Source organism: Hipposideros armiger, unplaced genomic scaffold, assembly GCF_001890085.2.
Source record: "Hipposideros armiger isolate ML-2016 unplaced genomic scaffold, ASM189008v1 scaffold_110, whole genome shotgun sequence".
Taxonomy (NCBI): Eukaryota; Metazoa; Chordata; class Mammalia; order Chiroptera; family Hipposideridae; genus Hipposideros; species Hipposideros armiger.
The window spans coordinates 3,537,500-3,550,234 of NW_017731460.1; the positions used below are offsets into that span (position 1 = coordinate 3,537,500).

Here is a 12,735-nt window from a genome sequence, read left to right on the forward strand (position 1 = left end):
AGGGGAGTACTTTGAAGGTGACCATAGTGATATTCAGCAGTGAGGTATGTAGCACTTTTTCTAGGATGAGTTCATGAACTTAATTGTCTGACCTCGTATCTGCTCAGGAATACCCTATGATGTGTCAGGTCAGTACACAAGATTTAGAATCAAAGAAACTTAAATTCAAATCTCAAGTGAACTGTCAAATAATCAAATGATCTAGGGTAAATTACTGAACATCACAGTGCCTCAGTTTGCTCATCTGTAAAACAAGGAGAAACAATTTTTAATCATGTTTAAGTTCTCATCTATATTGGTTTTGTCCCTGTCCTCTTCTTTAGTGAAGCTCTTATGGGCTACCATACCTTAGCCTTTTCATCTATGAAATGCAAATAATGTAATATACCATATACCCTTGCTGAGTTTCTTTGGGATGTTTGCCCAGAAATATAATCTTATGTGAAGCATTATGAGCCACTTGTATCAACGATTATTTTAACTTTTTTTTTTAAATAGACTAGCAAAATTACCTTCTCAGTTTACCCTTTATTGTGAGTAATTGACAGAGAATACTGCTTTTTTACATTACTGGGAGAGGCCTGAACACCAGAAATATTAGACAGTTCTCCTTTGAGTTAGCACTATCACAGAATGCTTAACCACTTAACTATAATTTAAATCTTGGTTTATCAAGCAGTAAACAGATGGAACATTACTAACAGCAGTAATTAAATTGTAAATCTATTTTAAAGAGTTGGCAAATATACAGCATCACAATCCATATTCTACTGTGTCCTTTATGTTCATTTTTATATGGATTATGATTTTAGAATACCCAAATATGGGAAAGAAAGTTATCTATTTCAAATGTCTGTTATTTCTAAAAATGGCATACTTAACAATGTTTGTTCATTTAACAAATCTTTATTGAATGCCTGCTGTGAACCAGGTATATTGCTAGCCACTGGGGATCCAGGAGAAACAAAGTCTCAGTTCTCATGGAACTTAGATTCTAGTGGATTGGAGATGGCTAAAAATCTAAATATGTACATGTAGTATCAAGTGGTGATAAACGCTATGAAGAAAAATAAAGTTGAATAAGGACCTAGAGAATGATGGGGTAAGAGCTGCTATTTTAGATAGGATAGTCAGAAGAAGCCTCTTTGAGAAATTGACCCTTAAGCAAGGGCCTAAAGAAGTAAAGGAGCAAAAGCCAGTGGACATTTGAAGAAACAGAGCGCCAGGCAGAGAGACTGGTAATCACAAATACCCTGATTTGGGAGCATGCTTGGCGGTCAGTCTTTCACTCATTCCACCTTGAAGCTTTCCTTAACACCTGAGACAGTTAAGGCAGAGTTACGGGTTTCCTCCTCTGTTTCATACCATAGTCTGTGCAGCTTTTTCACAGTTCTTGTCTCCTAACATTTTTTGTTTTTAAATACATGTTTCCTCACTAACCTGGCGTTTAGGGACAGGATAGTGCCTTACCTGCTACATAGCAGCTGCTGAACTAATGCTGATTGAACCAATCAGTTTGCTTATCTATTGAGCAACTATTCCCTCTGTTTACTTGGTACCAAAGAATTATAGCAAATGTAAATTGTTAGATAGATAGATAAGTAGGTAGGTAGGTAGGTAGGTAGATAGATAGATAGATAAGAGAAAAGAATGAGCAAGCAAGCCTTGGTTTACATTATTCAGAGAAAAGAGAAAGCCAATAATTTTTTTCAATGAAATCTTTTACAAATTTATTTAAAGGTTGTTTTTAACTGAAATATGACCTTCATGCATTAAAAACTCATGGTGATACCCACAGTTTTAATGTTTACTGATTACTTTAATGGTTACTTGAAATACTCAGGAAAATAAATTTGGAAAGTAAGGTATCACAGAAGAGTTCTTTGAATTGCAGATCATTTTAGAAGAAGATAGTTTGCTCTCCCAAAGGACAACTAAGTTATATTTTGCTTTCTCTAATTTTTAACTATTTCTGCAAAGAAGTTTTTCCATGGTTTCTGTATGATGCTTACTGAATGTTATTTTCTGTTTTAGGTCTCCAAAGTTACTAAAACCAATTTCTATTGCATTATGTTTCTAATAAAATAAATCTTTAGGGTCAGCAATAGAGGAGGTTTCAAGGTTTTTGAATTTATGGGGTTTGTAACCTTTTTTTTTTTTTTACTTGAAAGGTTAATCTAATCTAGTTCATGGATGTGGCAAAAGCTTTAAAGCGAGTAGGAAGCTTATCACCATTCAGCAGAAAACCCTCATTTTAGCTTTTAAAGTTACTATCGTTTATACTTAGCAAAATGTCAGTGCAGTCCACTTTGAAATTTGAAAGTTTCTATGGTAAGTTTTTCTACAGTTTGAGCAACATTATAATAAAATGATCATTTTTACCTTTAGATAAGTTAGTTAATACTGCATATCATATTCAAGGTTTTCTTTCTCTCCATCCTAGCTCCTCTGTCTCTCTTCCCGCCTCCCCCCAAAATGTCAGTGCCTATTTTGAAAACTAAATATAAATATTTTTAACTTAAAATTTATATTTCTTTCAATATTTTTTTAAAAATTGACTTTCACCTATTTAATTTTTATGGTTAAAAAACAATAAATATAATCATGGAAAGTTAGAAAATAAAGACCTATATGTTTTCTAAAGTATTGCTGTTTTATAACCTCTTTTTAATTAACAATCTCCATATGTCTTTCCAGCTTTCCTTCTTTTTAAGTCCATAGTTATATTTCCCAGGGTAGAACCAACTTTCACATCTGGTTGTTATATCCCTTACATCTCTTTAAGGAAAACTAACCCAGTCCCCTTTTTCTTTTTCATATCACTGCAAGAATACAGGATGTCTTACCTTCTAAATGTGTCTGGTTGCTTCCACATTTAACTTGTCCCCCTACCCCTTCTATTTCCTGTTAACTATAATAGAAGTTAAATCTTAAGGCCTGAGAGATCCAAGTTAATCATTTTTGGTTGGGATATATGATAGATCATGTACTTTTATTTTAACTCATCAGGAGACACTGTATCTGGATAAGTCACTACTAATGAGATTGAATTTGACCACTGACTTAGGGTAATGACCATCTAATCCCTTCATTTGGGAGTTTTATTTTTTTCTCCTTTTGACTAGAAAATAATATATTTGGTCGTACTTTACACAATATGAATCTCCAGGTCCCTATCAAACATATACCTGAATATAATACTTACCTAAATTTGTAATTTCATGAGGGATCCCATAATGCTTATTTTCTGGTTTTTTTTTTAATTCTACATTATTAGCCACCCTTTTTCTGTAAAATTGAATTTTTTAACATCTGGGGCTATTGGTATGTTTTCCTCCAAAGGCCAGATAGATAAATTCTTTCACTCAGTTACCAATTTTCAGAAGATAACGTAAGTTTTTTGTCTGGCCTTCTTCTTTTATAATATCATTGTAAACTCGAGTATTTTTATTAATTGAGTGTTTCAGTTATCATCAGCCCTAATTCTTACAACTTGACTAGTGGGGAAGGGGACCTTTTAGGCTGATTCCTGTCCTGTGTCTTTTTGCTATGATACTATTTTTTAAATTATGGAAACGTTTAAACATAAACAAAAGTATAGAGAAAAATACAGTGAACCTCCAATATATCTTTCAGCTTCAGCAATTATCAGTATATTTCCAGTCTTGTTTTATCTATCCTCTTGTACTTTTTTGATCCTCTGGATTATGATCCTTTGATATTTGAAAGTTTTCTTTGTTTTCTGGCATGGCAAGGCCCCAAACCTGGAATCATCCACCCGTTTCCCTAAGAAGCCCTGATTGCTTTTAGTAAGGAATGATATCAGATAACAAAATCTGGGCATAAAGGTTATTGAAAGTTTTAAATTTTTCTTTTTCTTTACTTGCCCCTCATGTGCCTCGTCATAATGGTAGCCCAGTTCCCATGAACAGGGTTACTCTGAGTCATGGAGGTTGGTCACTTCTCAAAGATGTAACAAAATGCTTTATATTTATATTTTACTTGATCTAAATGTTAGGTATAGCTGACAAATGATTCAAATGTTGACAGGTAAGTGTTTTCAATGAAGGACTTATTAGAAAAAAACACACACCATTTAGTGTTATCAGTTTGCCTGTACTACATTCTGGCATTTAGAGGGCCGGCCAACTCTCCACCCACGCATCCTAGAAGAACACTATCAATCAGCCTACACCTAACCCACACAGAGACCCCCTCAGGAGAGCAATCTAGCCAAAACACAGGCCACCTTCACAGCAACAGAGAAAATCTGTGTTGGCTAGTGAGTCATTCAGGCCTCAATATGAACGAGTAACCAAAGATCACTAGGCATGTGAAGAAAACTAACAGCATGAAAGAGGGACTAAAATACCAGAAAAATTGCCACTGGAGAAAATATAGCTAATCAGAGAGAAAAGGAACTCTAATATACTCAGAGCTGCAAGGAGATAGTACATCCATTAAACAAGAATAAGAGAACACAGGTTTTCAGATTGAAAGGACACACCATGCTGAAATAGTGACTCAGGATGCACTGTAACGCATTCTCAATAAACTGCACAATTCCTAGGTTAAACACAAGCTCCAGAGGGAAGTCATGTACAAAGTGACAAGTACCAAACTGAAATCAAACCTTTCATCAGTAACCTTTAATGCTGTAAGACAGTAAAATATTGTCTACAGCATTTTGAAAGAAAATATATGCAACCAGGAATTCTGTATCCTGCCAAACTATTCATCAAAGGTGAGAGCAGAATAAAGTTGTTTTCACACAGTCAAGGACTCAGAGTTTACCCTCTCTTGTAAAAGAAATGAGTGGATTACACATTCACCTTCTTGAAAAACAAATTTATTGTCTAATTATTCATTAAAGATTTTCATTTTGGGGTTTGATTTGTTTGTTTGTTGTTTAATCTCACTGGTGCCAAAAGAGTTCATTGAGAGGAAAAGAGGAAGGCGGATTACAAACAATAAAATAAGTAGTTGTGGATTTAACCACAAAATAAGTCACAGAGCTACTGCAGCAAACAGCAACGAGACTACTCCCTTTATTGTTAGAAGGCTGAAATATTTCATATATTGCAAACATAATAACTAACCCATAATTCTTTGTATTTCTCAATGACCCCAGCAACAGGCAACCCAGGACTGCCTGCGTGCAATCACAACTGGCTGGTACACCATGTGACCAGCAGTGACAATATCAAATTCTTCTCTCGTCATGACGGGAATGACATGATCTGGCTTATGTTTAAAGACATCATTCTGACTGCTATGCTGAGAATAGACTTGGGAGTAGGATAGTAGAGCAAGGGTAGAAGCAGGGAGACCAGTTTGGACATCATTGCTGCATTTCCAAGTGAAAGATGACAGTGGCTCTGACATGGTGGTCACGGAAAAGAGGTCAGATTCTGGGTGTAATCTGAAGGCAGCGCCAACAGGATTTCCATACTGATCTTCTGTGGGGTGAGCAAGAAAGGAGTCAAGATTTCTGGCCTGAGCAGTGGAAAGAGGAACAGTTTGAGGGGAAAGATTAGAAGTCAAGTTTTAGATGTTATGTTTCAGAAGTCTATTTGACCTCCAAGTAAAGATGTCAGTTACTGGATTGGCACTTAGATATATGTTCTGCAGCTCTGAAGAAAGGTCTGGCCTGGAGATAAAATTTTGGGGAGTAGCCAGCATATAAGTTGTATTTAAAGCTATGAGATTGGATAAGATCACCTAGGAGTGAATAGAGAAAGAAGAGGTCTGAGGACTGGGACCCAAAGGCACTCCAACATTGAAAATTCAGGGAGGTGAGAGGAATGATCAAAGATGACTGAGGAGGCGCAGCCAGTGGGGTATGAAGAGACCCAAGAGAGAAAGGCACCCTAGAAGGCCTGGGAAGGAAGTGTTCAGTAAGGAGTCATCGACTATTTCATACTGCTGAGAGGTCGAGGAGGATGAGTACTAAAAACTCACTGTTGGATTGGCAACATTGATGTCAGTGTTTATCTTAACAAGACGTGTTACTTTTTTTACAACAGCTAGTAAGTTATCAGGACAAAAATATGTATTAAATTGTTTGGGCCTGACTACTTAATAAATGGAACTATTAGATATTTATATAGATATTCATTTATATCTAATATAAATGAAACTAGTAGATATTTGGGTGAGGGGCTTTGTGAAAAAATTACTAAGATACAAATAAAGCCAGAAACAGAAAGTTAGGGAATCTCTGCTTTAGAGGATCATGGCAATGAGCATTTTAAGAGGGGAAAGTACGTCTTGCCTTTTCTTTGTGCTGAAAAGTTTGAGTTAGTGATTTTAAATTTGATTAGATTACATGCAGTTAATAAAATTTTCCTAATTTGGTTGTTCAGCATCCAAAAATAAAGAAAACCTCATCCTGTGAAATGTCCGTAGTACACCTTTGCATGAATTTTTCTTCTTGCCTCTATAGGTATGGTGTGAATATGCGTTGCTTGGCAGCTCGGGTCAACTATAAGACTTTGATTATCATCTGCGCACTCTTCACTTTGGTCACAGTGCTTCTGTGGAATAAGTGTTCCAGCGACAAAGCAATCCAGTTTCCACGGCACTTGAGTAGTGGTTTCAGAGTGGATGGATTAGAAAAAAGAGCAGCAGCGTCTGAGAGTAACAACTATGTGAATCACCTGGCCAAACAGTCTGAGGAGGCGTTCCTTCAGGAGCAGCAGAAAGCACCCCCTGTCGCCGGTGGCTTCAACAGCAATGGGGGAAGCAAGGTGTTAGGGCTCAAATATGAAGAAATTGACTGTCTCATAAATGACGAGCACACAATTAAAGGGAGACGAGAGGGGAATGAAATCTTTCTTCCATTCACTTGGGTGGAGAAATATTTTGACGTTTATGGAAAGATGGTTCAGTATGATGGCTATGATCGGTTTGAATTCTCTCATAGCTATTCCAAAGTCTATGCACAGAGAGCCCCGTATCACCCTGATGGTGTGTTTATGTCCTTTGAAGGCTACAATGTGGAAGTCCGAGACAGAGTCAAGTGTATAAGTGGGGTTGAAGGTTGGTATCTGTCTGCTCCACTGCATTTTTCTATCCTGGCTGGGTTGAGGATAAGAAACTGTAGGTGTCAGTTATAGTAAGTATATACATAGCTTACTTTCAAGAGACCTTTCATCACTCTGACTTAGCAGGGAGGAACAGATTAAGTCTGAACCTAGGGCAGCCTTCTAGATCGTATGATTTAAGGGCTGCAATAAGATCATACCTGATTTAAATAGGATTATTCCATTAACCTGCCTCAGAATTTTTATGTTAAAATACATAGTTATTCTCCTATGAGAGGGAATGGGAAAGGGACAGAGACCATTCAATGGACCTATCGATGTCCCAATACAGTCTTCTTACCAGATTAGCCAGATATCATCTCTGAATGGAGGTTTAAAGTCCTCAGAACAACACAATACATAGATACCATTTTCTCTGAACTTATCCTGAACTCCTATAGTCTATTACATATTGTCTTTCAAACTTGGAGCAGTAGGGGTTCCTTATGAGTGTATTAGTACAATTTGGAATTTGTATTTCAAACTAGGATTGATGAGAAAGCCAAATTGAATTTGGCTTTTCATTTACTTATGATGTGTTAATTTTTGAAGTTTTCAGTTCTATTTACTAAACTTAGGGACTTTTTTTTAACCTTTTCATTTTATGCTTAGAAAGTCATTTGCCTCACTATGATCAGCTGTTCATCTGTATTTTCTCTAAATAGTTTTATATTTTTGTTTTTGTTTTTCTTTACATTTAACTTTTTAGTCCTGCTAAATTGATTTATGTTTTGGTAAATAGTACAAGGTTAAGGTCTTAACTTTAGATTTTTTTTCCTAACCTGTTGAATAATGCCTTTTCCCCATTGATTCATGATGCAATCTTTATCATTATACTAAAATATTTTTAATACTAGAGTATGTTCCTGACCTACTATAACATCAATCAGTCTCTCAATTTGTATGCCAATTGCACATTATTGTAGTTATCACCCATCTTTAATGAGATTGTATAAGCTTTTTATTAAATGAAAATAATTCTATTTGAATTTTGGAAAAAAAAAATCCCCCTTGGAGAAAGAATACGGAAGTTAAAAAGCTTCTTTGTAGTCTAGGTTTCTTAGCCTATATATGGTTCCTAATTTCTTATACTGTGTTGAAACTACATTTGTCAGAATACAAATGGTTTTATAGGTTCCCAGTTTCTACTGGGACTAGAACTACAGATAGGAGTTTATCTCTCAGCATATACACCATGAAGCAACAATACAACATTCTGGGCAATGTGATATGATCATATTTCCCATGTAGGAAATTACTAAAATAAACACTGACACCAAACATTCAAAGGTTTTCCTTAGAACTTTATAAGAGATGATCCATTCATGAATTATTTTAAGAATCTATGTTTAAATATACAACTTTAATTCATTTTTTAAAATCTTCCCTGTTCTCAAGAATTACATTTTGACATGAAAGATATGAAAAAGAGTTACAAGCTATGTTAGTACTTTAAGTTGCCTAATCACAACTGGCTTCTTAAGCAAATACATTAACTATCAGATTATGTACTTATTAGACCACATCTTGACATTGGAGGGAGAGAGAGTAAGTAGTTAACTTGATTGTTAAGTACAGATATTTAAGAAAATTTCAGGATTGATGTTCTAGAATAAAGTTGTGTAACATTATCTACATTTATTTAAGTTGTGCAAAATTTGAATGTATGAAACAGGATTATAAAACATGACATCTGTAACTGTGAGCAAAAGTAACACAAAAAAAGTCAGTCCTTAAAAGATAAGCTACAACATGGCATTGCTATCTATCAACAAATAATGAATGAGAGTGAGTGAACACTTAATTTTGTTTTTCATATCTGGTTAATTTGATACTATTTTTTAGCAATTATGGAAATAGTATAATAAGGAAGCTTCAAATTTGCTGATAACCTTGTAATATCTCCAAAAGCAAAACAGTGAAGTGTGGTGTTCAGAACAAAATTGTAAATGTATGGACATGGTTACTTATTTTGTTTCTTTATTTTATAGGTGTACCTTTATCTACACAATGGGGACCTCAAGGTTATTTCTACCCAATCCAAATTGCACAGTATGGGTTAAGTCATTACAGCAAGAACCTAACTGAGAAACCCCCTCACATAGAAGTGTATGAAACAGCAGAAGACAGGGACAAAACCGGCAAGCCCAGTGACTGGACGGTGCCAAAGGGCTGCTCTATGGCTAGTGTGGCTGATAAATCTAGATTCACCAATGTTAAACAGTTCATTGCTCCAGGTATGTGATGTATTATATGTCTGGTAATTCTATGTTGTTGTTTTTAAAGATTTTGTTGAGGAACTGGGGGAGGGGAACAGCATTGGGGAATTGGGGAAGGGGAACAGACAAGTTGCTGCCCTTTTGTTCTTCAGTCTAGTTGTGGAGGACATGGCTTCACTGGCCCTTGTTGGTATTATCATTGCGCTCTTCCCAGGTAGGGCAGTTGCTTGCCAGCCATTGGACGGCCGCTCATGGCGGCTCACACCAGCTGCCGGCCACTCACACTGGCTGCCAGCCTCTCACGGTAGCTCACAGCGGCCCACTGCAGCCTACGCCATCACCGGTGACTCACAGCAGCCCAGCTCCAGGTCGAACTATTGTTCATCTTCTTAGCTGTAGAGGGCGCAGCATCACTGGCCCTCATGTGGGATCCGAACCAGGGCCCTGCTGCTCAGAGCTCATGCTCCCAAGCCAACTCTTAATCAATGCGCCACTCGGCCGGCCCTCTTATGTTGTTTTATGGCATCTGACACTCCCTTAAAATTGTTTTTATGGTTTAAAAAAAACACATTAGCAGACCCTTTATATTACATATGTAAGCAAATAGTGTCACCCAAGTGAAATCACTAAGAAAAGGAACAGCTAAAAATTTAAGGTTATAAGAGGCATATTTACTGTGTGAAGAGCCAAGCCATAGATTTAATATTAAGGTCCAGGTAACTGCATCGTGTGGATCTCTTTCCAGGAATCTGTACCCCACAGGAATGATGTTCCTTGGTATATTTTAGTATTTCAAATAAAGTATTCTTTAATTTTTAAATTCTACCATTATTTTGCACCTAAGGAAGGTAGAAATGTTTCTTTATAGAAAGAGCCATCCATTCCTTTGCCTATTTTTTACCAGTAGCTTATAAATTTTTCAAGATAATACAGCATTACCAACTAGGCCTGCTCCCCATATTGAATTTTGTTAATGTACTAGATTGTTTCAAACTTCATAGAAAACCATTTCATTAATAAAATCATTTATAAAATCAAATTAACTTTATGCAACATTTCCCCTTTTACTCAGACAGTCTCATTAATTAGGATGTAATGCATTTTTCTCCACTAATCAATATCCATGAGAATTAATGAGTCAATTACTTAAAAAGACAACGAAATAATTTTAGTTAGCACCTCAGGCTTAAATTCTCTCTGGGAAATGTTGTCAAGAACAGGAACTCATCCCCGCCTCACCCCCCATCCCGCCAACCTTGCAGTCGGTAAATAAAAAGAGAGAAAGGTTATCAGACCTCTTCTGTATTCTCTCCTTGTCCTTTATTGATGACTGCGTAATTCACAGACCTTGAAAGCCACAATACAAATCTACTCATTCTGGATGGCCTTAAGTAATGGATTTATGAGTGCTTACTGCAGTGCAAATAATGGGTGACCTTTCATTTTTATTCTGTGACTAGAACTTCTTTTCTCCTATTGACATTCTGTGATATTCCAATGCATAGAGCATCTTTGCTTATTGTAAAACAACAGATGTGGCAGGATGAGAAAACACATGGAAATGTTTAAGAATATTTAGCTTGTGATACCTAAGTGGTTACTGCAGCAGGAAATGATTAGACTAAGCAAAAGGACATTTGGTTTGGGGCGTACCCAAGACACTTATTTTTGCACTAATTAATAATGTCTGGATTAGGGTGGAAAACAGCAGTCCTCACCTTGATCTCCTCAAGTGTTGGGAAGTTTTCTAGAACAATCTTTTGAACTCTATCCTATTTAGAGCAATAGATTTCATGGTGCACTTTTGGATGCCCTGGCTACGTCCTAAGGTGGTTTTAAGCGTATGGAGGAGAGAACTCTGACAGTCACTCTGCCCACAAGACACGAGCTCCTCACATTGGAACGCCCTGTTGGTGGGAGTGTGCCAGCTGGACTGGGGTGCTTGTTTTGATAACGTAGGTGTACCTGGCATTGCATTCAATACAAGTGTATGAGGGAGAGTGAGTTGGAGTTACATGGGAGCTGTTGCTCAGAGCAGGAGAAAGAAATCTCAGAGGTGAGTCTGTTTGATTAAAGCATGGGTATGGGAGATATAAGCCTCATGGGAGATAAGTTAGAGAATCACTGTGAGAAGAAATTAGGACGTGTACCTAAAAGTACAGGCCTAAGTGAGGTGAGGCTCTGGAGAACCAGAGCCTAAATGCTGCTGGCCTTCTGTTCTTTCTTTTTTGGCCTTGAATTTTTTTCCCCTCAAAGGGACAAAATCACCTAGAGCAAAGAATCATAGCATGGGTCTGCAGCATATTTCTTATTGTTTTATTTGTTGAGTAATGCTTTGTTCCTCTTCCTAATTTTAAAATGGAATTGAATTTCAGTGAATTGAAACTGTATACCTGTCCTATCCTATTAAATTAAGTGAGTTCTCCCTTTCCCAGCGCACTCTCTTCACTTCCCTTGCATGACCTCATTTTCTCCTCTCTCTGGAACCATTCTTTCACAGTCTTCTTGTGAGCTTCTCTTCCTCTACCTGACCCTTATCTCCCTCACTGTGTCTGGAGGTTCTGCATAGGGCCTCTTTTCATTCCATATAGTAAACCTGTTGATTAAATGAGGGAGTGATAACACTTTGTGTTGTATGTGAAAACATTGAATTAAAGACTGCTCTTAAATGTTTATCATTCTTTGTTGCCTAAAGTACATGTACACATATATCCCAAAAATAGACACTTGTAGTGACTCCTGGGAACACCTAGAGGAGGAGTCATGGATTTCAAACTATTAGGAAATTCAGTTTTCTATTAGTAGACTTAAAGCAGGGGTCTCCAGATGGCGTACGACCTGCAGCAGAGCTCAGAGCCTTGCCTAGTATGCTTCCATAGTGGTTGCCACAACCAAAGTCACATTTCATTTGCCACCATTCAGATCCTTCTGAGTGATGTTGACAATTATAAAATGGGAATTAAAAGAACTATTCATAAAACCGTTGCAAAGATTATAATTGTTGATAGATTGATTTAAATTGGGAATTGTGATTTCTCTTATGTGGCTCAGTAATCCCCTCTGGTGGCGTTAGGTTTTAGGAAAATTAATAGTGGTTTTTTAAAAGGTTACATCCTATGACATCATTCATTACTGAGTTCTTTAATCTGTTATACTGAAACATTAGGTAATTGATTGAACTATATCATTCATTGGCTTTATATACATACAGTAAAAACCAGAATGGAATTCTGGAAGAAAAATGATGGCTACTTGTTCAGCTTCCTCCCATCTGGACTTCTAAAGCTGGGTCATTGTTACCCAATTTGGTAAGAATGGATGTCATAGTTAGTACTATTGTCTGATTAATGAGGCATTACCCTAAAAATGAAAAATTAAGCAGCACTCAAGATAGTCTGCTCTGCTGAGTATAATTTAATCTTTTTTTTTTT

General features: G+C 36.7%; 1 protein-coding gene across 1 annotated transcript in view; it reads left to right on the forward strand.

Annotated features, from left to right (window-relative positions):
- The window catches only part of GLCE (glucuronic acid epimerase), a 144,395-nt gene that overhangs the window by 125,364 nt on the left and 6,296 nt on the right, over positions 1-12,735 (forward strand). The window contains exons 3-4 of the mRNA XM_019647321.1: positions 6,446-7,041; positions 9,077-9,322. Coding sequence (XP_019502866.1) covers positions 6,459-7,041; positions 9,077-9,322 — 829 coding nt within the window. The 5' untranslated portion in view covers positions 6,446-6,458. The remainder of the gene's footprint in view (positions 1-6,445; positions 7,042-9,076; positions 9,323-12,735) is intronic.